Here is a 27,796-nt window from a genome sequence, read left to right on the forward strand (position 1 = left end):
CAAACAATAGATTACAAATCAATAAACGTTTTAAATAGCCCGAGCTACAAAATTACAAATTGCACCAGATTAAAACAAGTTGTTACCTCAACTCTTGGTTAGCTTTGAACACTGAGTGCAATAGGGCTAATCGTGAGAACATAGAGAGAGAGAGAGAGAGAGAGAGAGAGAGAGAGAGAGAGAGAGAGAGAGAGAGAGAGAGAGAGAGAGAGAGAGAGAGAGAGAGAGAGAGAGAGAGAGAGAGAGAGACCTGTAACAAGGATGCTTTCCATCTTCTCCAGAGCACGGGGCGATATCAGACATACCTTGGTTACTGGTAGCCTATGGCAGCCCTTTTATCTTTACTTAACAATCTTCATCAAGCGAGCAAGGTAACATGCGATTAAGGATTACATTCACTTCTCATTAGTAACGCTTTGGTGTTTTGTTCCAGATTTTATGAAATAATCTCAAGTGGTGTGACTGAGGAGACCCAGATGGGGTATTAGCCTAGGCTACACTCGCTTCTTTTGTCCTCGATTGTACTACTGGCATCTGGAAACAAGCCCCGCGTTTAGAGCACTGGAGCGAGATATACTGCCATGCTGCTAAGGAGTAAGCAATCAGTCGCTGAGTAAGCAATCAGTTGGGGGCAGGAGTTCGCCCGACAATATCTTCTCTCTTGAACCAATTTGGAGAGGATGCCCTGGGCAATACAATGGAAATGTGATTCTACGTTGGCTTATTGTTTTTGACAGCCTTCTTGCCGACTCTTATCCCTGCAGCGAGGATGGTGCTCAATGGACAGCTCCTTTCATGCGCGGGAGCACTGAGGTGGCTATGACGAGACTACGTGCCAATACACATACACAAAGATTGGCCACCAAACTTGGATTGCACGTGTTATTCTTTCATGGGTAGATGCTGACGGATTCCTATCGGTTTCATGGCTGGGGCACGGCGGATAAAAACTTTGTTGACTGTAAACATCTGCGTTTTTGTGGGCATTATACTGTTCTCGATTTACTGCAGATTTCAGGATCGCTCAGAGGAATTCATGAAAAACGGCAGGACCACTGAGCAAAGATCTAACCGTAGAAATGGGAAAGTCGCTAACTTTGTGGACAAGCAGGCTATTCTTCAAAGGCTCGAGCATCTTGAGGACGTGGTCTACCATCAATTAAACGGTACATATATTTTTATTTTTTTTTCGTTATTTTACCAGGGAAATTGACTGAGAACACGTTCTCATTTGCAGCAACAACCTGGGGGAATAGTTACAGGGGAGAGAGGAGCCAATTGGAAACTGGGGATAATTAGGTGACGATGATGGTTTGAGGGCCAGATTGGGAATTTAGCCAGGACACCAGGGTTAACACTCCTACAATAAGTGACATGGGATCTTTAATGACCTCAGAGAGTCAGGACACCCATTTAACATCCCACTACACAGGGAAATGTCGCCAATCACTGTCCTGGGGCATTGGGATATTTTTTATTTTAGACGAGAGGAAAGAGTGCCTCCTACTGGCCCTCCAACACCACTTCCAGCGCATCTGGTCTCCCATCCAGGGACTGACCAGGACCAACCCTGCTTAGCTTCAGAAGCAAGCCAGTAGTGGGATGCAGGGTGGTATGCTGCTGGCTATGATTGATTGATGTGATCATGAACATCAAGAGTCAGCTTGGTGTAACTTTATTTCACCCCATGTCAGGGCTTTATTAATGAATTGCATAGTGCTTCGAGTAAATGCATTTTACAGTGTTTCGTGGATTTGCCACATCTCAGGTGCCATACTTACCTGGTAAAATAACGGTAAAATTAAATAAATAAATAAAATACAACCCAATGGGTATCGTACTTCTCTTATCTTGGAATAACTGATCAACCTGGCCTGCATCTACCTCATCCATATTTACAGTACCATACCTAGCTTCACTTTCAGCCCACATGTCTACCCTGCTTTTCAATCATCCAAAAATAACCTAGACAAAGGGCTGTTTTCCTTCCAAAATACTAGCATTATACAAGTCTAATCCATATGGAGAGTATAGTTTGTTTTATATAACAATTAATTGTGGATCATTAAAACTATTACAGTATATAGACTGTGTGACTGGCCATAATTAAATATTTTTTATTAGATCGGGGTGGCCAATACTTACTGGAAGATACTAATAAGGTGCTCATCAGCAGCTTGATTAGCTGAATCAGATGTGTTTTAGAGGACTGTCTGGAAACAAAAGCCTGCACATCCAGTAGCTCTCCATGGTTAATGTCCATGGCCACTCCATGGCCCCTCTTTTTAGCACCTAAAATATTTAATAACATTCTCTTTGAGGAGTATAATTAAAATCCATTACAAAGCAGTTTAGAAGGATGGATGATGTGTCAGCCTTAATAGATGGGTCTCAATCTTGCTCCAAACAATTGTAAAGGACAATATCACCTCTTCTTTTACTGCACAAGGACTAAGGACTAAAATCAATGAATAACAAAGTCACCCAAGAAGAAATCTCTATACCCCACTGTCCTGAGGTTATATAATAATAAATAAATAATAGTACATTTAATTTGTTTACTGCTTTTCATTAGTGTTATCTCAAAGCTCTACATAGGAAAAAATACAAACAATGATAACAATAAAATACAAAAAATGATATAAACATCATACATTTAGAATCAAAGCAGGAATAGCAATTCTGAATCCTAAAAGGACTTTCCAGATTAGGACTATAAAATAGAAAGTCAGTAGAAATATGTTGTTTTAAGCAGGGGTGCAACTTTCACTGGGGACAGGGGGACATGTCCCCCCACATTCTGAAATTGCATTTTTGTCCCCACCAGTTGTATCATTGAAATGTGATACAAAACGAAGGAACGGTGTGCTTTAGGACCTGTGGGCGACGTAGGCTGTTTGGAGTGTTTATCCGGCTGGATAAAAAACAATAATAATAATGCATGTCCCACCACTTCTAAAACCAAAGTTGCGCCCCTGATTTTAAGGCCCGTTTTAAAAGATCCGATTGATGAAGCAGCTCTCAGATGGTCAGGGAGAGCATTCCATAGGCGAGGGGCAAGGGAGCAGAAGGCTCTGTCCCCCATAATATGGAGACGTGTCTTGGGGACTTGAAGAAGTAGGTAGCTGCTGGAGCGAAGAGGGCGAGGTGATGCGCACTGTATCTCCAGTGCGCATTCATAGCCCAGTGCGCTCCGTGCCTGCGCCCCGCATTTGCTGTGCTAGAGTGGGCATTCAGCCAGGACGGATTGTGCGGGCTCAGCGCTCCTGGTCTCCAGTACGCCTCCTCGGTTCAGGATATCCTGCGCCAGCTCTACGCACTATGTCACCAGTGTGCCTTCACAGCCCAGTTCGTCCTGTGCCGGCGCCCCGCACTTGCCGGGCTAAAGTGAGCATCCAGCCAGGACGGGTTGTGCCAGCCCTACGCTCCAGACCTCCAGTGCGCCTCCACGGCCCAGTATGTCCTGCGCCAGTTCTACGCACTCTGTCGCCAGTGCGCCTTCACAGCCCAGTTTGTCCTGTGCCAGCGCCCCGCACTTGCCGGGCTAAAGTGAGCATCCAGCCAGGATGGGTTGTGCCAGCTCCGCGCACCCGGTCTCCAGTGCGTCTCTCCAGCCTGGTACGCCCTGTGCCTGTTCCACGCACCCGGCCTCCAGTGTGTCTCCCCAGTCCGGTGAGACCTGTTCCGGCTCCATGTACGAAGCCTCCAGTGATGATCCATGGTCCGAAGCCTCCAGTGATGATCCATGGCACGAAGCCTCCAGTGATGATCCATGGCCCGGAGCCTGTAGTGATTATCCATGGCACGAAGCCTCCAGTGATAATCCATGGCCCGGAGCCTCCAGTGATAATCCATGGCACGAAGCCTCCAGTGATGATCCATGGCCCAGAGCCTGTAGTGATGATCCATGGCACGAAGCCTCCAGTGATAATCCATGGGCCGGAGCCTCCAGTGATGATCCATGGCACGAAGCCTCCAGTGATGATCCATGGCACGAAGCCTCCAGTGATGATCCATGGCGCGGAGCCTGTAGTGATGATCCATGGCACGGAGCCTGCAGCGACGGCCCCCAGTCCGGAGTCTGCAGCGACAGTCCCCAGTCAGGAGCCTCCAGCGACGGTCTGCAGTCCAGAGCCTCCAGAGACGGCCTGCAGTCAAGAGCCTCCAGCGACAGTCCCCAGTCAGGAGCCTCCAGCGACGGTCTGCAGTCCAGAGCCTCCAGAGACGGCCTGCAGTCAAGAGCCTCCAGCGACAGCCTGCAGTCCAGAGCCTCCAGCGACGGTCTGCAGTCCAGAGCCTCCAGCGACGGTCTGCAGTCCAGAGTCTCCAGCGGCGGTCTGCAGTCCAGAGTCTCCAGCAGCGGTCTGCAGTCCAGAGTCTCCAGCGGCGGTCTGCAGTCCAGAGCCTCAGCGGCGGTCTGCAGTCCAAAGCCTCCATTGGCGGTCTGCAGTCCAGAGCCTCCAGTCCACAGCCTACAGCGGCGGTCTGCAGTCCAGAGCCTCCAGCTGCGGTCTGCAGTCCAGAGCCTCCAGCGGCGATCGGCAGTTCAGAGCCTCCAGCGGGGATTACCACTTTTCCCACTGAGTTTTTGTGGGATCTTGTTTTTGTATAGCTGCTTTATAGCCTGCAGAACTTTACATTTGTTTTTGTATTTCGTTGTTTTGACGGTGTTCATTTAAATAAAGAGAAAATGTTCGCCTGCCACGCTGCACCTTGGTCTCATCCTTCAGACGAACGTAACATACGTGCTATTGTTTGTACAGATGAATGTGGTACCTTCAGGCGTTTGGAAATTGCTCCCAAGGATGAACCAGACTTGTTGAGGTCTACAATTTTTTTTCTGAGGTCTTGCAGATTTCTTTTGATTTTCACATGATGTCAAGCAAATAGGCATTGAGTTTGAAGGTAGGCCTTGAAATAAATCCACAGGTACACCTCCAATTGACTCAAATTATATCAATTAGCCTATCAGAAGCTTCTAAAGCCATGACATCATTTTCTGGAATTTTCCAAGCTGTTTAAAGGCACAGTCAACTTAGTGTATGTAAACTTCTGACCCACTGGAATTGTGATACAGTGAATTATAAGTGAAATAATCTGTCTGTAAACAATTGTTGGAAAAATTACTTGTGTCATGCACAAAGTAGATGTCCTAACCGACTTGCCAAAACTATAGTTTGTTAACAAGAAATTTGTGGAGTGGTTGAAAAAACGAGTTTTAATGACTCCAACCTAAGTGTATGTAAACTTCCGACTTCAACTGTATCAGATATAAAGTTTATATATCAGGCCTCAGTGATGAAATTCAACGCCAGATAGTGACATTTCTGCAGCAGGTTTGGTATTTGGTATTTTTGGTATTTTATTAGGATCCCCATTAGCTGTTGCAAAAGAAGCAGCTACTCTTCCTGGTGTCCACACAAAATATGAAACATGACATAATACAGAACATTAATAGACAGCTCAAGGACAGAACTACATAAACATTTTTTAAAGGCACAGGTAGTCTACATATCAATGCATACACACAAACTATCTAGGTCAAATAGGGGAGAGGCGTTGTGCTGTGAGGTGTTGGTTTATCTGTGTTTTGAAACCAGGTTTGCTGTTTATTTGAGCAATATGAGACAGAACGGAGTTCCATGCAATAATGGCTCTATATATAATTTATTGAATTTGTTCTGGATTTGGGGACTGTGAAAAGACCCCAGGTAGCATGTCTGGTGGGGTAAGTGTGTGTGTCAGAGCTGTGTGTAAGTGGACTATGCAAACAATTTTGGATTTTCAACACATTGTTTCTCATAAAAATAAGAGAGACTGATATGCATAGTATTTATCACAGCCCTCTGATTACAATGTAAAAACTGTTAATTGATGAAGAGCTGAAAAATTGTATGGTTGAGAGGGATGAGGCAAAATAAGTCTGGCTGCCCAACCGATTGGCAAACTTATTGCAAATTGAGAAATCATGTGACTAAACTAAATAAAAAGAAGAAACTACACTATGAAATCAAGATAAATGAAATAAAGAATGATAGTAAAAAGCTTTGTAGCACCTTAAATGAAATTCTGGATCAAAGGGTAAACTCACCCTCATCATTCATTGCAACAGATTGCTCATTCATCACAAAACCAACAGATTTTGCCAACTACTTTAATAATTTTTTTAATTGGCAAGATTAGCAAACTTAGGCATAACATGCTAGCAGCAAATGCTGACACTACACATCCAAGTATATCTGACCAAATGATGAAAGACAAGCATTGTCATTTTAAATTCGGCTCAAATAGCCGACCAATCAGCCTGTTACCAACCCTTAGTAAACTTTTGGAAAAAATTGTGTTTGACCAGATACAATGCTATTTTACAGCAAACAAATTGACAAAAAACTTTCAGCATGCTTATAGAGAAAGACATTCAACAAGCACATCACTTACACAAATGACTGATGATAGGCTGAGAGAAATTGATGATAAAAAGATTGTGGGGGTTGTTTTGTTAGACTTCAGTCTAACATGTGTTAAACTAACATGTGTTTCTCAAACTAGACACTAATGTACTTGTCCTGTTGCTCAGTTATGCACCGGGGGCCTCCCACTCCTTTTTCTATTCTGGTTAGAGCCAGTTTGCTGTGTTCTGTGAAGAGAGTAGTACACAGCGTTGTATGAAATCTTCAGTTTCTTGGCAATTTCCCGCATGGAATAGCCTTGATTTCTCAGAACAAGAGTAGACTGATGAGTTTCAGAAGAAAGTTATTTGTTTCTGGCAATTTTGAGCCTGTAATGGAACCCACAAATGCTGATGCTCCATATACTCAACTAGTCTAAAGAAGGACAGTTTTATTGCTTCTTTAATCAGTACAACAGTTTTCAGCTGTGCTAACATAAGTGCAAATGGGTTTTCTAATGATCAATTAGCCTTTTAAAATGATAAACTTGGATTAGCTAACACAACATGCCATTGGAACACAGGAGTGATGGTTGCTGATAATGGGCCTCTGTACGCCTATGCAGATATTCCATAAAAAATCTGCCGTTTCCAGCTACAATTGTCATTTACAACATTAACAATGTTCACACTGTATTTCTGATCAATTTGATGTTATTTTAATGGACAATCTTTTTTCTTTTCTTTCAAAAACAAGGGCATTTCTAAGTGACCCCAAACTTTCAAACGGTAGTTTATGTGTTATGGCTTTTCAACCTCTGCCATATCATGGATTCAGAGCTATCTATCTAATATAACTCAAAGGGTTTTCTTTAATGGAAGCTTCTCTAATGTCAAACATGTAAAGTGTGGTGTACCGCAGGGCAGCTTTCTAGGCCCTCTACTCTTTTCTATTTTACCAATGACCTGCCACTGGCATTAAACAAAGCATGGGTGTTCAAGTATGCTGATGATTCAACTATATATGCATCAGCAAACACAGCTAATGAAGTCACTGAAACCCTTAACAAACAGTTGCAGACTGTTTTGGAATGGGTGGCCAGTAATAAACTGGTCCTGAACATCTCTAAAATGAAGAGCATTGTATTTGGTACAAATCATTCCCTAAGTCCTAGACCTCAGCTGAATCTGGGAATGAATGGCGTGGCTGTTGAAGAAGTTGAGGAGACTAAATTACTTGGCGTTACCTTAGATTGTAAACTGGCCTGGTCAAAACATATAGATTCAACGGTTGTAAAGATGGGGAGAGGTCTGTCTGTAAAAAAGATATCCTCTGCTTTTTTGACACCACACTCCAAAAAGCAAATTCTGTTTATTCCAACAGTTTGCTAAGAGTTGGCAGCAAAATTATAGGTCTGTTGTTTGAACCAGTGAAGGCCGCTTTACCACTCTTGGGTAGCGGAATTACTCTGGCTTCCCTCCAGGCCTGAGGACAAAGACTTTCCTCTACGCTCAGATTAAAAATGTGGCTATAAGGGGAACATAATTCCTCGAATGCAGTCCTTGAGAAGATCACAAAGTTGAAATATGAATACAATACCATTCTTTCGAAATGGGTGGGCTCTTTACTTGCTAGAACGCAACAAAGTTATTTTGAACTGGGTGACAAACCACATAAATGATTAGCAAGACAGCTAAAGCATGTACAGGCATCTAGAGCTATTCACAAAATAAAAGACAAGAAGGGTAAAATAGTAACAGATCCGCAGGATATTAATAAATGCTTTGTGCAGTTTTACTCAGAGCTATATCAATCAAAATGCTATGCTACTGATCCACAAACTATGGAACGCTTTCTCACTGAATGTGAACTTCCTAAACTAGACAGGGGGCAGCTGATGCACTCGATGCTGGGATAACTTTAGAGGAAATGAACACAGCGATAGCACAATTTCCAAACAGCAAGGCCGCTGGGCCCGATGGATATGTAATAGAATTCTATAAGAAGTACTGCGCCAGTCTAGCTCTACTTATGTTGCGAATGTTTAAACAATCCAAAGAAAATGCCAAACTCCCGCAAACACTGTATGAGGCTACAATAGCACTGATCTTGAAAAAAGATAGAGATTCCATGGAGATGTCGTCTTATCGCCCCGTGTCGTTACTCCCCATAGAAAATAAGGTGTTGACAAAGATATTGGCAAACCGATTGAAAAAATATATTTCTGACATCATACACCCTGACCAGACAGGTTTTAGACCGGGCCGACATATATACTACAATTTGAGAAGCCTTTTCAATGTAATGCATCATGATCATAAAGTTGAGGCAGTGGTAATTGCTCTTGACGCAGAGAAGGCATTTGATCAGATTGAGTGGAAGTATATGATGTCGGTTCTGGAGCATTTCCGGTTTGGAAAGGAATTTATGAATTGGATAAGAATTATTTATGCACACCCAATGGCGTCCGTGGTAACCAACCAGGAAATGTCACAGTCATTCCGCCTGTTCAAGGGCTGCCGACAGGGGTGCCCTATTTCGCCTGCTCTCTTCGTTATAGCCATGGAACCCCTTGCTACGACGCATTCGTGCGTGTGCCGATATAGCTCCGGTTAAAATAAAAGACACGCAGCACAAAATGTCCCTATATGCAGACGATATTCTTTTGTTTTTATCCAAGCCCACAACTTCGATTCCCCCCTTACTTAACTTGATAAATACATTCGGCTCCTTCTCTGGCTACAAGATAAACTGCCAAAAAAGCGAATTGATGCCGATATCACAGCCTGTGGATATGCAATTTCTGCAATCTACCCCATTTAGAACAGTGATGGACAAGTTATCAAGCCTTGGCATTGTAGTGACAAGAGACCTTGTCAGCTATTGAAAGCGAATTGGGACATGAAAATTTATCAGCTTAAACAAAATATAGATTTTTTTGAAAACTCTGCTTATCTCCTTGGTTGGTCGTATAAACGCTATTAAAATGGTTGTCCTACCCAGGTTTCTTTACCTCTTCCAATGTCTACCCAATTTCATACCACAAAGCTATTTTAAGAAACTGGATTCAATAGTAATTCCATTTTTATGGGATAACAAGGCAGTCAGAATTTCAAAGAAGCATTTATGCAAGTACAAGATAGAGGGGGGCTTTGGCTTTACTCACTTTAAACTGTATTATTTGGCTGCTAATCTGAACATTGTGTCTTTCTGGAGGGAAAGTTTACCTGGGATGCGACAGAATGGTATGTCTTCATGGCTTTTGATTGAGCAGGCCTCCTGTCAACGTTCCTCACTCCCTGCACTTGTTAATAGTCCATCATATGTGAAAAAAGCCACTTATGACTCTAATCCAGTCATTTGTCACCCACTGTATACATTGACAGCCCGATTTGCCTGAATCACGCTTTCCACCCTGCATTGGATGAGGGAGAAGGGGTGGAGGGAGAAGGGGCTCACAACAATTGGTAACTTATGCATTCATGGTCAGTTAGCTTCATTTCAACATTTACAGGGAAAGGTCAACATGCCAACAACACATTTTTTCAGATACCTCCAAATCAGGAATTTCTTCAGGGCACATATCCCACACCATCTGTCTATCTCCTCATTTGAATTCCATGCTGTCACAGTTACCAGCCCTTTCAAGCTTAACATCCTTATCATTTATCGCCCTCCAGGTTCCCTTGGAGAGTTCATCAATGAGCTTGACGCCTTGATAAGTTCCTTTCCTGAGGATGGCTCACCTCTCACAGTTCTGGGTGACTTTAACCTCCCCACGTCTACCTTTGACTCATTCCTCTCTGCCTCCTTCTTTCCACTCCTCTCCTCTTTTGACCTCACCCTCTCACCTTCCCCCCCTACTCACAAGGCAGGCAATACGCTTGACCTCATCTTTACTAGATGCTGTTCTTCCACTAATCTCATTGCAACTCCCCTCCAAATCTCCGACCACTACCTTGTATCCTTTTCCCTCTTGCTCTCATCCAACACTTCTCACTCTGCCCCTACTCGGATGGTATTGCGCCGTCCCAACCTTCGCTCTCTCTCTCCCGCTACTCTCTCCTCTTCCATCCTATCATCTCTTCCCTCTGCTCAAACCTTCTCCAACCTATCTCCTGATTCTGCCTCCTCAACCCTCCTCTCCTCCCTTTCTGCATCCTTTGATTTTCTCTGTCCCCTATCCTCCAGGCCGGCTCGGTCCTCCCCTCCTGCTCCGTGGCTCGACGACTCACTACGAGCTCACAGAACAAGGCTCCGGGCAGCCGAGCGGAAATGGAGGAAAAACTCGCCTCCCCTGCGGACCTGGCATCCTTTCACTCACTCCTCTCTACATTCTCCTCTTCTGTCTCTGCTGCTAAAGCCACTTTCTACCACTCTAAATTCCAAGCATCTGCCTCTAACCCTAGGAAGCTCTTTGCTACCTTCTCCTCCCTCCTGAATCCTCCTCCCCCTCCCCCCCTCCTCCCTCTCTGCGGATGACTTCGTCAACCATTTTGAAAAGAAGGTTGACGATATCCGATCCTCGTTTGCTAAGTCAAACAACACCGCTGGTCCTGCTCACACTGCCCTACCCTGTGCTTTGACCTCTTTCTCCCCTCTCTCTCCAGATGAAATCTCGCGTCTTGTGACGGCCGGCCGCCCAACAACCTGCCCACTTGACCCTATCCCCTCCTCTCTTCTCCAGACCATTTCCGGAGACCTTCTCCCCTTCCTCACCTCGCTCATCAACTCATCCTTGACCGCTGGCTACGTCCCTTCCGTCTTCAAGAGAGCGAGAGTTGCACCCCTTCTGAAAAAACCTACACTCGATCCCTCCGATGTCAACAACTACAGACCAGTATCCCTTCTTTCTTTTCTCTCCAAAACTCTTGAACGTGCCGTCCTTGGCCAGCTCTCCTGCTATCTCTCTCAGAATGACCTTCTTGATCCTAATCAGTCAGGTTTCAAGACTGGGCATTCAACTGAGACTGCTCTTCTCTGTGTCACGGAGGCTCTCCGCACTGCTAAAGCTAACTCTCTCTCCTCTGCTCTCATCCTTCTAGACCTATCTGCTGCCTTTGATACTGTGAACCATCAGATCCTCCTCTCCACCCTCTCCGAGTTGGGCATCTCCGGCGCGGCCCACGCTTGGATTGCGTCCTACCTGACAGGTCGCTCCTACCAGGTGGCGTGGCGAGAATCTGTCTCCGCACCATGCGCTCTCACCACTGGTGTCCCCCAGGGCTCTGTTCTAGGCCCTCTCCTATTCTCGCTATACACCAAGTCACTTGGCTCTGTCATATCCTCACATGGTCTCTCCTATCATTGCTATGCAGACGACACACAATTAATCTTCTCCTTTCCCCCCTTCTGATAACCAGGCGGCGAATCGCATCTCTGCATGTCTGTCAGACATATCAGTGTGGATGACGGATCACCAGCTCAAGCTGAACCTCGGCAAGACGGAGCTGCTCTTCCTCCCGGGGAAGGACTGCCCGTTCCATGATCTCGCCATCACGGTTGACAACTCCCTTGTGTCCTCCTCCCAGAGTGCTAAGAACCTTGGCGTGATCCTGGACAACACCCTGTCGTTCTCCACTAACATCAAGGCGGTGACCCGATCCTGTAGGTTCATGCTCTACAACATTCGCAGAGTACGACCCTGCCTCACACAGGAAGCGGCGCAGGTCCTAATCCAGGCACTTGTCATCTCCCGTCTGGATTACTGCAACTCGCTGTTGGCTGGGCTCCCTGCCTGTGCCATTAAACCCCTACAACTCATCCAGAACGCCGCAGCCCGTCTGGTGTTCAACCTTCCCAAGTTCTCTCACGTCACCCCGCTCCTCCGCTCTCTCCACTGGCTTCCAGTTGAAGCTCGCATCCGCTACAAGACCATGGTGATTGCCTACGGAGCTGTGAAGGGAACGGCACCTCCATACCTTCAGGCTCTGATCAGGCCCTACACCCAAACAAGGGCACTGCGTTCATCCACCACTGGCCTGCTGGCCCCCCTACCTCTGAGGAACCACAGTTCCCGCTCAGCCCAGTCAAAACTGTTCGCTGCTCTGGCACCCCAATGGTGGAACAAGCTCCCTCACGACGCCAGGACAGCGGAGTCAATCACCACCTTCCGGAGACACCTGAAACCCCACCTCTTTAAGGAATACCTAGGATAGGATAAAGTAATCCTTCTAACCCCCCCCCCCCCCTTAAAAGATTTAGATAGATGCACTATTGTAAAGTGGTTGTTCCACTGGATATCATAAGGTGAATGCACCATTTTGTAAGTCGCTCTGGATAAGAGCGTCTGCTAAATGACTTAAATGTAAATGTAAATGTAATGTAAATGTATGGCATTAAGCCAAATAGTCCTACATTAGATAGCCTGATCCTTGTCAAACCCCATTCAAAAGGGTCGGCCTCTAGACTGTATGATGTGCTACAGGCCCACACAGAGGTATCCACAGACACTATTAAAAAGGCTTTGGAACAAGAACTTCGTTCAGAAATGACAGATGAGGACTGGGTAGAAGCTCTCAGGAATATAAACCACAGTTCAGTGAATGCCAGACACAACCTTGTTCAGTTTAAGGTGATACACAAGTTACATTACTCAAAAGTAAAACTGCATAAAATATTCCCGGACATCTCACCACTGTGTGAGAGGTGCAAGCAGGATGAGGGGACGTTGACCCACTTATTTTGGACATGTCCTAAGTTACATGCTTACTGGGCTCTCATTTTTGATTACTTATCTTCAATAGAGTTATAGCCCCAGACCCATTGATCGCTCTGTTTGGCACAGTTGATGGGAATAACCAGGAGGGAAAGGCTGTCTCTCTTTGTACTCTATAAGCCAAAAGGCTCATATTGCAATTTTGGAAATTGGAGACTGTACCTACCTTTGAAATGTGGTTACGGGATTTAGGGAATGTAATACATATGGAAAAGATTTGATACAATATCTCCAATAGAAGTCCAATGTTTTACAAAATATGGCAGCTGATACTGGATAAATGGTCTAGTCCCGCATTAACTGGGTTGATGATCTGCTGCTACTCTGTGCTGTACTCCACTCAATATTTATTTTTGGCTTAACTACACTGCTTGTAATGACTATATGCTGTCTTCTTATACATGTACCACCTAATAGGATTTTGTTTTATTTTACATATGTGTGAATTAAGGTTTGTTTTGTCCTCTAAAATTAGCCATCCCATTCAACAGTACAATGAATGTCAATGTCTGTAATGCTGTCTTTTAAAAAAAAATGTTTTATTGGAAAATAATAAACATATTATTTAAAAAAAATGTGGCTATAGAGTCAGCTACCATCCTCAGTAGCTTTCCATCTAAGTTTTCAATGCCAGGAGGTTTGTCATTATTGATCGATAACAATTTTTCCACCTCTCCCACACTAACTTTACAAAATTCCAACTTGCAATGCTTTTCTTTCATTATTTGTTTTTTTATGCATGAATACAATGGCTCAATGTTCGTTATTGGCATTTCCTGCCTAAGTTTGCCCACTTTGCCAATGAATAAATCATACAAATAATTGTCAACATCAAATGATTTTGTGATGAATAAGCCATATGATTCAATGAAAGATGGAGTTGAATTTGTCTTTCCGCAAATAATTTCATTTAAAGTACTCCAAAGTTTTTCCCCCCATCATTCTTTATATCATTGATCATGGCTTCATAATACAGTGTCTTCTTATTTTTGTTGAGTTTAGTCACATAATTTCTCAATTTGCAGTAAGTCAGCCAGTCAGATATGCAGCCAGACTTATTAGCCACTCCTTTTGCCCCGTCTCTTTCAACCATACAGTTTTAACATCCCTCATCAATCCATGGAGCCTTAACAGTTTTAACAATCATTTTTTTAACAGGTGCATGTTTATCAATAATTGAAAGAAGCAATTTCATAAATTCAAGTGCAGCGTCTGGTGCTCCTCATTAATTACATCAGACCAACAAATATTTTTAACACCATCCACATACTGTAAGAGTCACAGCTAAATCTTTTGTATGATCTCTTATACACTATTTTAGCCCCAGCTGTTGGAACTTTGGCTTTCCTGGATATATCCACTATATTGTTATCACTGCATCCCATGGGTACGGATACAGCTTTAGAACAAAGTTCTATAGTATTAGTAAAAATGTGATCGATACATGTGGATGATCTTGTTCCTGTAGTGTTTGTAAACACCCTGGTAGGTTGATTAATAACCTGAACCAGATTACAGGCACTGGTTACAGTAAGAAACTTCCTCTTGAGTGGACAGCTTGATAAAAACCAGTCAATATTCAGGTCCCCAAGAAAGTAGACATCTCTGTTTACATCACATACACTATCAAGCATTTCACACATATTATTTAGATACTGACTATTATCACTTGGTGGCCTATAGCGACACCCCAAAAGAAAAGGCTTTAGATGTGCCAAGAGAACCTTCAACCACAACACTTCAATAACACTTGACATGAGATCTTCTCTAAGCATTACAGGGATATATCTCTATATACAGCAACACCTCCCCCATACGCATTTATGTCTCTTCTGTAGATGTTATATCATTGTATTGCTACTGCTGTATCATCAAACTATTTATCTAAGTGAGTCTCAGAAATGGCTAATATATGAATGTTATCTGATGTTAGCAAGTTATTGAATTCATTATTTATGTGGGCTATTTTCAGCGCTTTCCTGGGAAGCTTATCAGAGATAGACATAATACTGAAAAGAGCAAACAAAGCAAGAGAGAAAAATATGTACATTCAGCTGTCCATTAATCAATTAATTTATATTTTTGTTCGTTTAAAAGATCCTTTACCTGTGATAAAGAGACACCACTGTCCTCAACAGTACTTCCGCCGGCTATGGTCTTTGTCATGGTAGCTAGCAAGGTAGATTACGCTGTTACTCCTCGCAGTTCCAGACAGGGCAGGTCACAGGGAAGATTGAAAACAACAAATAGCAGGGATCTAGACAGCCACAAAACCGGGACTATCCACGGTCTCAGCCACAATGGCTAACCGCGTCGCGGGCTGTGTTCAAGCCCTCAAGAAAACCCAGTTAGCTTGATATGCAGCTAGCTAGCTGCAACACATAGCTGAAATGCCAAATAGCTAATCAGACCTGTCCTTGATTGGCAGGATCACTGAACAGAGACTAGCAGTCCCAGCAACTGATGCCAACTGCGTCGCAGGATCCAAAGGGTTTGACTATTAAGGATGTAGGATCTTAATTTGATCACTCTTTTGTAGCTGAGAATTTTCCTGAACTGCAGGATATGCAGATGAGCTTCGGGATTTACATAAATTCTCTGAAAACCCGCACTAACACTAAATGTTCAAATCCTGTTGCTGCAGGATTATTTTACTGTGACAATATAGGTAAAATTAAGATCCTACATCTGTATACCACATTTACAGATTCATCTTCAGTATCCAATGTGGTGTTTGTCTGATCCATTTGCTTTCTAAAATCCACCTCAAGGGACAAGCTAATTTAATCATTTAATTAATGCAATAATTAAGTTTCGACTATGTCACTTTGACACTTATTATCAGTGTTTAAATGCATAATCAGTTCAGAAATTGGATTAGCAAGATGCCAGGTCCTGCTGTAATACTGACAGTATAAGCCATTCTACTCACATTACAAGTCAGTCATCCTGTCCCCTTGTTGTGTATTCCTCTCCACTAGTAGAGTCTAGATAAAGAATAATAATAACAACCTTGAGCTTCCTTCTACCTGGCTCTCCTGTTTGTCAGTCAGACTGGGAGTTTCTGAAGATGATTTTTAGTATTATTTCATCCAGTAGACATGTCAATTATTTCCCCTGTCTACATTTCAATTGCCAACTCTCCAATTCATCTAGATGCTCACATTTTGTTTAGTTTCTCAACGGAAAAGAGACAGCTCAAATTATTGACGAATTGAGATGAAAGGTGTAACAGCTTGCTGGCACCTCAGACAGCAAAATGAGTCTAACATTTTCCTCTGAATTTCCACAGGGCTGGGAAAGCCGGTTGGATTGCTGGAGGGACAAATGAGTCTGAGACAGTGGGAGGCCAGGAACCCTGCAACCCTGAGAAACCCTGTCCGTGACCCAGATGGGGGAAAGTACAAAGATTATGGCTACAACGCACAGCTGAGCAATCAAATCCCGCTGGATAGATCCATTCCCGACTACAGGCCGAAAAAGTAGGTCCTAAACCCTGCCCTCACAGCTTGAAAAACAAAAGATAACATTTGAGTTTAGGGCACTGATGTGACAGCTTCTCACTAAATTGTGTTGACAGGTGCAAGCTGATGACTTACCCAGATGACCTCCCTCAGATGACGGTGGTGTTCATCTTTGTAAACGAGGCCTTGTCTGTGATCCTACGGTCAGTCCACAGCCTGGTCAGTCACACACCTGCATACATCCTCAAGGAGATCATCCTGGTGGACGACAACAGTGACAGTGGTAACTCAAGGGCTTTTTCAGTGCTTGTGTGTGTGTGTATGTGTGTGTGGACGTGTTTAACTATACTTGTGGGGACCACAAGAATTGTAAACTAATAACAATTGGACCATCTGGGGAGATTTTGGTAGTCCCCACAAAGTCAAATGCTATTTCTAGTGGGTTTAGGGTTAAGGTTAGAATTAGTGTTAGGGTTAGAATTAGGTTTAGGGTTAGCAGCTAGGGTTAGTTTTAGGGTTAGGCGCTAGGTTTAGATTTAGGGTTAGGGTTAGGTTTTGGTGTTAAGGTTAGGGTTTGGGTTATGGTAATGTTTAGGGTTAGGGGTTAGGGAAAATAGTATTTGGAATGGGACTGAATTGTTTGTCCCCACAAGGTTAGTTATACAAGACTGTGTGTATGTGCGTGGGTGTGTGTGTGTGTGTGTGTGTGTGTGTGTGTGTAAGCGTGACAGAGAGTGAGAGAGACTTCCCTGAAATGATTGTTTTCTAGTTTTTGCTCCAACACTTGATTCTTTGTTTGTTTTTTTCAGTGGATCTAAAGCTGAACCTGGATCAGTATGTGAATAAGAATTATCCAGGCCTAGTGAAGATTGTCAGAAATAGCAGACGAGAGGGACTTATACGGGCCAGAATCCTTGGATGGAAAGCAGCCACTGCACCAGTTGTTGGCTTCTTTGACGCACATGTTGAGTTCAACACAGCATGGTGAGAAAGAGATTCTTATTTTCCCTCAGATTGAAAAGGAGTTTAAAATAATCTCATGCATTATCAATCAATCAGATGCAGATTCTTCCCAACACTGTGGTGCAACACTCATATGTCCTCCAATATGTAGCAACATACTGTACTATTATAAGCCTGGAATTCATTACACTGAGACCTGCTGATAGAGTTTGTGCGTTTGAGTCTTAAGACAGTCTGACAGAACAAGAGCACTCTTATTTGCATATCAGAGGTATTCCTTTCCTTCAGTAATGGAAAGACAAGGAGGTACAGTAGTCACTGCAATCCATCTTCACCACGCCACTTTGGAAAGAGCAATTCATTCATGAAAGGTTACACTAACTCTCAGAGGTTATCCCTATTTGTTCTAAAATGATATTGCAGCTGTAAAATGTAGACTCCTTGGCAGGTAGCCTAGTGGTTAGAGCGTTGGACTAGTAACTGAAAGGTTGCAAGATCAAATCCCCAAGCTGACAAGGTAAAAATCTGTCGTTCTGCACCTGAACAAGGCAGTTAACCCACTGTTCCTAGGCCGTCATTGAAAATAAGAATTTGTTCTTAACTGACTTGCCTAGTTAAATAAAATAAATTTGCACTCTTTGCTAATGTTATGACCACGTTGGAAAATTCTCTCTGATTGTATCAGTAAATTAGTTTTACACAGAACCATGTGTCCCATGTGAGGCCATCAGCCTGAGCGTTTCACTACAGCCGTAATACAGAGAACTGCTAGCTACATATATTAATATTGATTTAGTTTTGATCTCTGGAACAGGCGTGAAATGGGAAAGGAGGTGTCAAGTGAAGGGAAAAATGAGAAGTGCACCTCCCTCTGCTAGCAGTGAGACGTCAGGATGTTTTGATGATGATGAACTATTTGAACAGACTGCGGTGGTCCCGTTTCCCACCTGGGAACAGATGAGATGACAGAAACATGATTTACTGTCATGCTTTCCTTTCATGTCAGCACGTACACTACATCTACAGCAGGGGTACTCAAGTACTATTTGAAAAGGTCTGCCCTTACAAAAAAACACGTGAAATTTGCAGTTTCACATGTGAAAACTTGTCAAATTTGCAGTTTCACATGTAAAAATCAATCACGTGAAAATCGAATTTGCAGTTTCACATGTAAAAATCAATCACGTGAAAATCGAATTTGCAGTTTCACATATAGAATTGCAACTTCACATGTCAAAATCGTATTTTCAGTTTCACATGTGAAAATCTAGCTTTCACATGTGGAATTACAATTCACATGTGGTGGTGAAATAGTGCTATTCTCCTCACATGTGAAAAGGTGGTGTTAACATATTGCTATGGAATTGGAATTGCAAATTCTGTAATGTAATTCTGTAAAAAGGTAACTTAGCCTGCCTGAGTATAATAATAAAGTAAATAGGTAACTATAATAATAAAAAATTATTCATCATTTCTGAGCCGTCAATTCGGGGTGTTACTGCTGCAGGCTCACGCCTGTCTTCTTCATATGTTGGTCAGTGACCTTTGGAAGAAGCTCAGTGAAAAGAACAGAGAAGTTAGCGCTCAGTGTCTCCTTATTTATAAAATTAGCGCTGTCAGAGTTAATCAGTTAACTCGAGTTAACTTTTCGCAATTTTTGTGTAAAAAAAAAGATTTATTGCATTGTCTGAAAGTGTTCAAAATACCCTGAAAACATTCAAAATACATCATCTATACAGCTATGTCAAAACAAGTCGACTTTGAGGTTAAAGAAAGTTACCTGATTTTGCTAACCGTTACTTTGGACAAAATCAAAACAGCAATATTCTTGCAATGCTTTTTGTATAAAAAACCTTAAATTACAGCTACATTTGAGCGAATTATGAATTTGCGATTAATAGTGATTAATCACAGCAAATCCTACGATAAACTCAATTACGTTTTTGAATCGTTTGACAGCCCTAGCTGACATTAAAATGTAAAAATGCACATGTGAAAGTGTAGCAGACATGAGTCAGTCAAGTTGCTCATGGTCATGTGATGAGGTAGCCCAGCCTGCAACTTCAAAATGATTGTTGGCCCTCTTGGTGGAATGGTCAAGATGTTGACTTCTCCCGTGGTAGACTGGGTTCTAATCCCACCAGTTACAAAAGCACATGTGCAATTTATAATCTCACATGTGAAATGTTGGGAAACCACATGTCTGAGTCATGTGAAAGATTAACATGGGAAAAATCTATGTGAAATTTCACACTTGTCTGAAAATCACCTGTCTGACTCATGAACATTATACATAAAAAAAATAAAGATGTGATTTGTTTGCACGTGTCCATTTATCAGCACAGTAAGAAACCCCCAGTTTTAAAATGTTGCAGTTTTAAAGCTAATTTCCTGCAATTCTACACATTTTGCCATATCTTGTGTGTTGATATAATAACTGGCTGACTCAGCAAAATCAATGGGATCCCCTGGCAAGGCTCCTGGGCAATTAATCTGGCCAATGTGGCTATGATACATAGCCTACAAGATGAAGATAAGTTAGGCCTACCTATCTAACATGAGCTAGTTGATCACATGGACATTTCTGACAGGCTATAAATAGCTCTCTAAGGTCTGTCAGTGAATGACATAACAAGAGGGAAACTGCCCATGCCCTACCACATTGTGAAATTGCACCCTGTTCATGATACTATTAAAACACTCAACAGCAGTAAGTTGAAAGCCCGACTGAGTTCCTAAAAACATCCGTATTGACCCTGTTCTGGGTCTGGATCTGGACCACTTGTTGAGTATGGTTGATATTGTACAGTTACCAGTAAACATCTCAAGCTCCTGATATTACAACATTTATAGAGGTACAACATGTGACTAAAATGTGTCTCCTTTCCTCCTTTGATAGGGCAGAGCCAATCCTAACAAGAATCAGGGAGGATCGAACACGTATTATTCTGCCGTCGATCGACAACATCAAGCACAACACGTTTGAGGTGCAGCAGTATGCTAACGCGGCCCATGGCTACAACTGGGGCCTGTGGTGTATGTACATCATCCCCCCTCAGGCCTGGCTGGACACAGGAGATCAGACGGCCCCCATCAGGTATGGGAAAAATATATATCTTAGATATTATTGGAGGCTATAAGGGCACAAGGCGAGACCCAGATGCAGACACGGGAGGCAGATGGTTTGAGTCTTTGATATTTATTATGATCCAAAAAGGTAGGCAAGAGAATGGTTGAGGACAGGCAAAAGGTCAAAACCAGATCAGAGTCCAGGAGGTACAGAGTGGCAGACAGGATCGAGGTCAAGGCAGGCAGAATGGTCAGGCAGGCGAGTACAGAGTCCAGAAACAGGCCAGGGTCAAAACTGGGATGACTAGAGAAAGAGGATAGAAAAAGCAGGCGCACGGGAAAACCACGCTGGTTGACTTGAACATACATGACAAACTGGCACAGAGAGACAGGAAACACAGGGATAAATACACCGGGGGAAATAAGCAACACCTGGAGGGGGTGGAGACAATCACAAGGACAGTTGAAACAGATCAGTGCGTGACAGGGGGCAGGTGCTTTGGCAGCACTCTGGTGCAATACTCTGATGTATGTTGTTTTACTGTAAATGAGGGCTTGAAAAACATGTTCTTAAAATATACAATATTTTACAACAAATTTTTGTACTGGGTAGTTATACAAGATGTAATTTCTCCTGTTCAGGACCCCTGCCATGATTGGCTGCTCCTTTGTGGTGAACAGAGAATACTTTAGAGAGATTGGCCTTCTAGACTCAGGCATGGAGGTGTATGGAGGAGAGAACATTGAGTTGGGCATGAGGGTAAGTTTCTAAGTGGTACATGCTTAAACTAAGAACTGAGGAAAATGTTGTGTAAAGTAATCCGTTAGTTTAAGCTTGATAAGATGCAAACCCTGTGATCCATGATGTGTTTGCCTAGTACAAAGATATTATAGAGCAACAAAATCATTAGGTCTTTGTGACTGGAGAGTTTAAGTGTTTGTGTGCTGGAAGTCATGAATGAAGTTCAATTTAGCTCCATCACAGTAAAAAGGATGTGGGTGTGATTTCATTTGAACGTAACTACAGCAAATTATTCTATTGATTTTGGCCTCATTTTCATTTGAGTGATCCAAATATATTTCAAAATCATTAAAAGGGATCGGCTGCCATTATCTGAAGTATGATTCAGAACAAGTTCAGTTTTACTAGCAAACAGAATGGAAAAATCCATCCTATCATTGACCTGAGGAGGTCCAAAAATAACTTAATCCTGATAGTTTCCGGTGATTTGGCATCAATGTCTTGTTATTGAAACATATGGGGTTGTTCTGACTAATTTCTCTCCCTTCATGTTGCAATCATGTTTTCTGTGTGGCTCTGCTGAGATCATTAAGTAGTCATTAGGCTCTAAGCATACAGGGAGACCAGTTGGCATGAATATGGATGAAAGCTATCCTGCACCGTGGCACCTGGTATTCTGCTGAATAACAAAAACATGCCCTTTTAGTGCACCAAAAACATTTGTGTCAAGTGATTTGTGAATTCTTTATTTCACAAAAGGTCTGTACCCATTTGGATTCCTTTACTCTGTAATAATATTACTGAGATAGTTTAAATGTTTTTGGGAGTGGACTATTTTGGTTTGTAGACAGTCAAAAAGTCTGCAGTGACATTGGTGTGGAAGTTGTGTCCCAGTGTGAGAATTGAATGTGATCCAGAACTCTGCAGTCACCTACCAGCGTCCCACTGGCACACAGGCTGGTGCGTTGGCATATTTTACACTTCATTGCCCCAGACATGATCGTTATGATGTGAGAGGCAGTGTGTGGGAAACGAGAGGACACACAGGAGACAGCAGGAGAGAGATGGATGTGGAGAGAGGGAGGGGTACGGAGAGGAGGAGAAGAGCCCATGTTTGCACCTATTACTGTCAGCGGGGAATAAAATTCAAAAAATGTGGTCCAGGTAGAAGAGACAGTGGGAGTGGAAGAGGGAGACGGCACAACAATAGAAACTCAATGAGAGAAAGTTGATTGTATCAAAAGAGATTTAAGCCATATAATACTATTGTGAGGTACCTCTCAGTGCTGTGCTCACAGCGCTGGAGTATGGAGAGGTACTCTAAAAAACAACTCTCTGTGCTGTGCTCACAGCGCTGGAGTATGGAGAGGTACTCTAAAAAACAACTCTCTGTGCTGTGCTCACAGCGCTGGAGTATGGAGATGTACTCTAAAAAACAACTCTGTGCTGTGCTCACAGCGCTGGAGTATGGAGAGGTACTCTAAAAAACAACTCTGTGCTGTGCTCACAGCGCTGGAGTATGGAGAGGTACTCTAAAAAACAACTCTGTGCTGTGCTCACAGCGCTGGAGTATGGAGAGGTACTCTAAAAAACAACTCTGTGCTGTGCTCACAGCGCTGGAGTATGGAGAGGTACTCTAAAAAACAACTCTGTGCTGTGCTCACAGCGCTGGAGTATGGAGATGTACTCTAAAAAACAACTCTGTGCTGTGCTCACAGCGCTGGAGTATGGAGAGGTACTCTAAAAAACAACTCTGTGCTGTGCTCACAGCGCTGGAGTATGGAGATGTACTCTAAAAACAACTCTCTGGCAACACCACCAGCACAGTATAATAATACACACAATGAAGTGACCCTTTGTCTGAAAAATGTCCAAGCAATTCAGCAACTAGGCAATTGCTGATTGTTAACAGCTCTCCATGTGCCTGTGGGCAATTGCCTCTGCAACTCTCTCAACAAGATTCATTTTTAGAATACAAAACTATATAGCTATTGTGCTCAGGGCAGGTTTTGGTCTTTCTTTCTTTCTTTCTTTCTTTCTTTCTTTCTTTCTTTCTTTCTTTCTTTCTTTCTTTCTTTCTTTCTTTCTTTCTTTCTTTCTTTCTTTCTTTCTTTCTTTCTTTCTTTCTTTTTCTTTCTTGAACTGTCTATGTTATTGCTTAGGTATGGCAGTGCGGAGGGAGTATGGAGGTTTTACCTTGTGCTCGGGTGGCACACATTGAACGCACCAAGAAACCCTACAACAACGACATTGATTACTATGCCAAGCGCAATGCCTTGAGGGCAGCCGAGGTATGGATGGATGACTACAAATCCCATGTATACATGGCCTGGAATATCCCCATCAATGTGAGTCTAGTGTAGTTCCCTAAGGGAACAATATTTTACAGCTCAATTGCATCTACTAACTTCTGATCTTAATTGGTCATTGTTTTTGGTGCTGTGAATTGTTTTCTAACAAATCAGAACCCTGGGGTTGATTTTGGAGATGTTTCTGAGAGAATTGCCTTGAGGAAGAAATTGCAATGTCGCAGTTTCCAGTGGTATTTGCAGAATGTGTATCCAGAGATGCGAGTGTACAACGACACCATCACCTACGGCGAGGTGCGGAACAGCAAGGCCAGTGGCTATTGCTTAGACCAAGGACCAGATGATGACAACAGTCCAATTCTCTACCCGTGCCACGGCATGACATCTCAGGTCAGGGGATCTTCTGCTGTTTAACTTAAAACATTTTTTACATTTTTTTTAACTGTGACACAGGTAGGGTATATCCCAGGATTTTTCCTGTTTAAATATAGCTGGAGAAAATATGATCTTCTGGCTTTCTCTTACACAAGCGCTTACATTAGAAAACATAAATCACTTCCCCATACACCCTGCCCCCTCACACAAAACCACAATACATCATCCATCCCTGCACTTTTGCTTTCAAGCCCTTCCATTGTTCATCTCACAGTGGTTGTTTGTGATGTTATCTAGCTTGCTTTAGCATGGTATTTCTGTGATTTCCAAATGAATATGCTTGACACAAGCCAATTATACACTGTAAGGTTAGGCTATCCCTCTACTCAGAATAGTGCAGCAGCACCTGTGATGGGCTCTAACATCCTCTCTGGCATCTAGTTTCCTGAGTGTTGTTCACTATGAATAATTAAACCCTGGCTTTTGTAATCAACTGTGCCCTTCACTGTGAATGGATTGAAGCTAACTTTTGGCTTATGAAATTAAATATTAGGAGCTGTGTGAAATTAACTCGGCAGATAGGATCACTGGGTGTCATTTATCAAACATGCACTCAAACAAAGGTATGTGTGGTCCATTAAACTCATAAACAATTGAGCTTTCACCAGCATGGAACATACAGTCAACACCATATATACTGTGCATTCGGAAAGTATTCAGACCCCTTGACTTTTTCCACATTTTGTTACGTTACAGCCTTATTCTAAAATGTATTAAATAAACCCCCCCCCATCAATCTACACACAACACCCCATAATGACAAAGTGAAAACAGGTTTTTAGAAATGTTTGCAAAAAACGGAAATACCTTATTTACATAATTATTCAGACCCTGTCTGGTGGACAAGGGAGGAGGGCGGACGCCAAGTCTATGTGAGGGAATGTCAAGCTCATCACAGAGGCTTTGGGACTTTACTCAGGTAAAACTCGAATGTCTTGGCTTGTGGGGAAACAAGGAATCCTGCTATGAGGATCTGCTATGAAACTCGAAATTGAGCTCAGGTGCATCCTGTTTCCATTGATCATCCTTGAGATGTTTCTACAACTTGATTGGAGTCTACCTGTGGTAAATTCAATTAATCAGACATAATTTGAAAAGGCACACACCTGTCTATATAAGGTCCCACAGGTCCCACAAAAACCAAGCCATAGGGTCGAAGGAATTGTCCGTAGAGCTCCGAGACAGGATTCTGTTGAGGCTCAGATTCAAATCAAATCCAAAATACTGGAGTATAATTTTGCTTCACTGTCCAAATACATATGGTGTTGATACATGCACACATCCCTGTGATACCAAGGATACATTATCATTAGCTATTATTTCAGCCAATTACGCAGCAAAAATTTCAAGAGGCACTATTACTTACCTTTGTTTGTACTCAATGCGTCAAGAAAGATCTTTCTCATGAGACAGCTCAAGTATTATGTACACAATAACATGTACCACTTCTATGTACAGATGTATTAGAAACGTTTTGTAGTGTCCAACGACTATATGGGTGCTTGCATAGGAAGAATTTGTGTAAAACCTTTCATATTGACGTTTACCTGCCATTGACGTGATTTTTTTTTAGCTGGCCCGTTACACCTCAGCGGGGCTTCTGCAGCTTGGTCCCCTGGGCTCCACTACGTTCCTGCCCAACACCAAGTGTCTGGTGGATGAGGGACGAGGGCGGACGCCAAGTCTAAATAAATGTGAGGGAATGTCACGCTCATCACAGAGGCTTTGGGACTTTACTCAGGTAAAAAATGTCATGGCTTGTGGGGAAACAAGGAATCCTGCCTGCCAAATCTATATTGCTTGTTAATACTGCAATAATAATCACAGCTTGTTCCTCTTCCCTCTGTAGAATGGCCCAATAATCAGCAGAGACACTGGTCGTTGTTTGGAAGTAGAGATGTCTAGAGAGGCCAGCTTCGGCCTGCGCCTGGTGGTCCAGAGGTGCTCTGGTCAGAGGTGGACTATTAGGAACTGGATCAAACCTCCACGACACTGAGGGCGGTCTCATACTCAAAAAGGAGGTACACCATGTACAGGCCAGCTGATGTCTACAAAGGGACATGGGACCCTTAACTTGTATCACTTGTACTATCCTCTTCACAAAGATTGTGTTCCTTTGGATTGAGGCTATAGACTCTGTTGTCTGCTCCTGGAAAGGTCAAGGAATTTCAAAAGCATCTTAACACCAACCTTCAACATCTCAAGCACCTCAAGACCAAGTCATCACAAAGTATGGAGGATACATATCCCTACGAAGAACCATAGAATGTACCATATCCACTACAAAGATTGTCTAAGACAATGAGATTTGTGGTCTGTGATACTGAAGGATTTAGTATAAACGAACTGGCATCTCTTCACAAACCTGCACAGTAAAATCAATGGTGTACATTTAACTCTGAAACGTAAAATGTACACTATTTTCAGTAAACATATGAGTCCCACTGAACTGGTGTGCAATTAACACGTTTGAAAGTGTTAAAGATTTAACACTGTTGCAGTGCTCCACATTCAACTCTTAAAGTGTTCAAATGAACTTGATTGTGGTGTTTGCATAGCGCTATTGTAGAAAAATACGCAACACCTACAGTGTAAAACATAACACTTGGTTTAGAGCAGGGCTCTCCAGCCCTGTTCCTGGACAGCTACCGTCCTCCCGATTTTTGCGCCAACCCTAATCTGGTGCACCTGATTCTAATAATTAGCTGGTTGATAAGATGAATCAGGTTAATTACAACTGGGGTTGGAGCGAAAACCTACAGGAGGCTAGCTCTCCAGGAACAGGTTTAGAGAGCCCTGATTTAGAATAAACTGGACTCCCTTTGCTTAGTGCTGATGCTGTTACACTTTCTCAGTGTAAGAAATGAACAACTGTAGAGTTACAGTATATCATTTTCGGGTTTTAACACTGTTTGGTGTAAAGCCTCATTTGCATATTTCTTTGAGTGAATTGTAGAGTTACTACCCATGACTGTATTTGTTAGTGATTTGTTAGGTTATTGAATTCTTTAATTTTAAAGGCATGTGGCTTTCACCAAGTGAGTACCTAGGCAAATGCTATCATACACATTTTACTCTATGACAATACAATTCATACAGTGAGCTCTAAAAGTATTGGGACAGTGGTAAATATGTTGTTATTTTGGCTCTGTACTTCAGCACTTTGGATTTTAAATGATACAATGACTATAAGGTTAAAGTGCATACTGTCAGCTTTAATTTTATACTATTTGGATGCATTTGCTGTTTGTTTGGGTTGTGTTTAAGATGATTTTGTGCCCAATAGAAATGAATGGTAAATAGTGTATTGTGTCATTTTGGAGTCTTTTATTGTAAATAAGAGTGGTGTTGTAGTACTCAAGACAGTCCGGTTTCGGGACCACATATTGAGTGTCTCAGTCTTGTCTCGGTGTCGGATACATTTGTACTCGGTCTTGACTCGGTCTTGGACAGTGAGGACTCCTAATTTCTTCCCGATGCCAACCGAGACCAGCGGATTAAAAAGCTTCCATTCAGCCAGTGCATAAAACCGCTTTGTCAGGCCAAATATATACACTTCTTTCTTGAAACACTAATACAGTGCCTTGCAAAAGTATTTGTCCCTTGGCGTTTTTCCTATTTTGTTGCATTACAACCTGTAATTTGAATGGATTTTTATTTGGATTTCATGTAATGGACATACACAAAATAGTCCAAATTGGTCAAGT

The 27,796-nt window shown here is 42.7% G+C and overlaps 1 protein-coding gene across 1 annotated transcript; it reads left to right on the forward strand.

Moving 5' to 3' along the window:
* The first annotated feature begins 288 nt into the window (after positions 1-288).
* On the forward strand, positions 289-27,734 carry LOC106568205 (polypeptide N-acetylgalactosaminyltransferase 9). Its single transcript, XM_014138341.2, has 10 exons — positions 289-1,166; positions 16,400-16,589; positions 16,688-16,854; positions 17,381-17,555; positions 20,434-20,631; positions 21,246-21,363; positions 23,508-23,693; positions 23,811-24,044; positions 25,663-25,830; positions 25,939-27,734. The coding sequence occupies exons 1-10, from the start codon at positions 926-928 to the stop codon at positions 26,083-26,085; spliced, it is 1,824 nt and encodes a 607-aa protein (XP_013993816.1). The 5' UTR covers positions 289-925; the 3' UTR covers positions 26,086-27,734.
* The last annotated feature ends 62 nt before the right edge of the window (positions 27,735-27,796 follow it).

Source organism: Salmo salar, chromosome ssa13, assembly GCF_905237065.1.
Source record: "Salmo salar chromosome ssa13, Ssal_v3.1, whole genome shotgun sequence".
In the NCBI taxonomy this organism is placed as follows: Eukaryota; Metazoa; Chordata; class Actinopteri; order Salmoniformes; family Salmonidae; genus Salmo; species Salmo salar.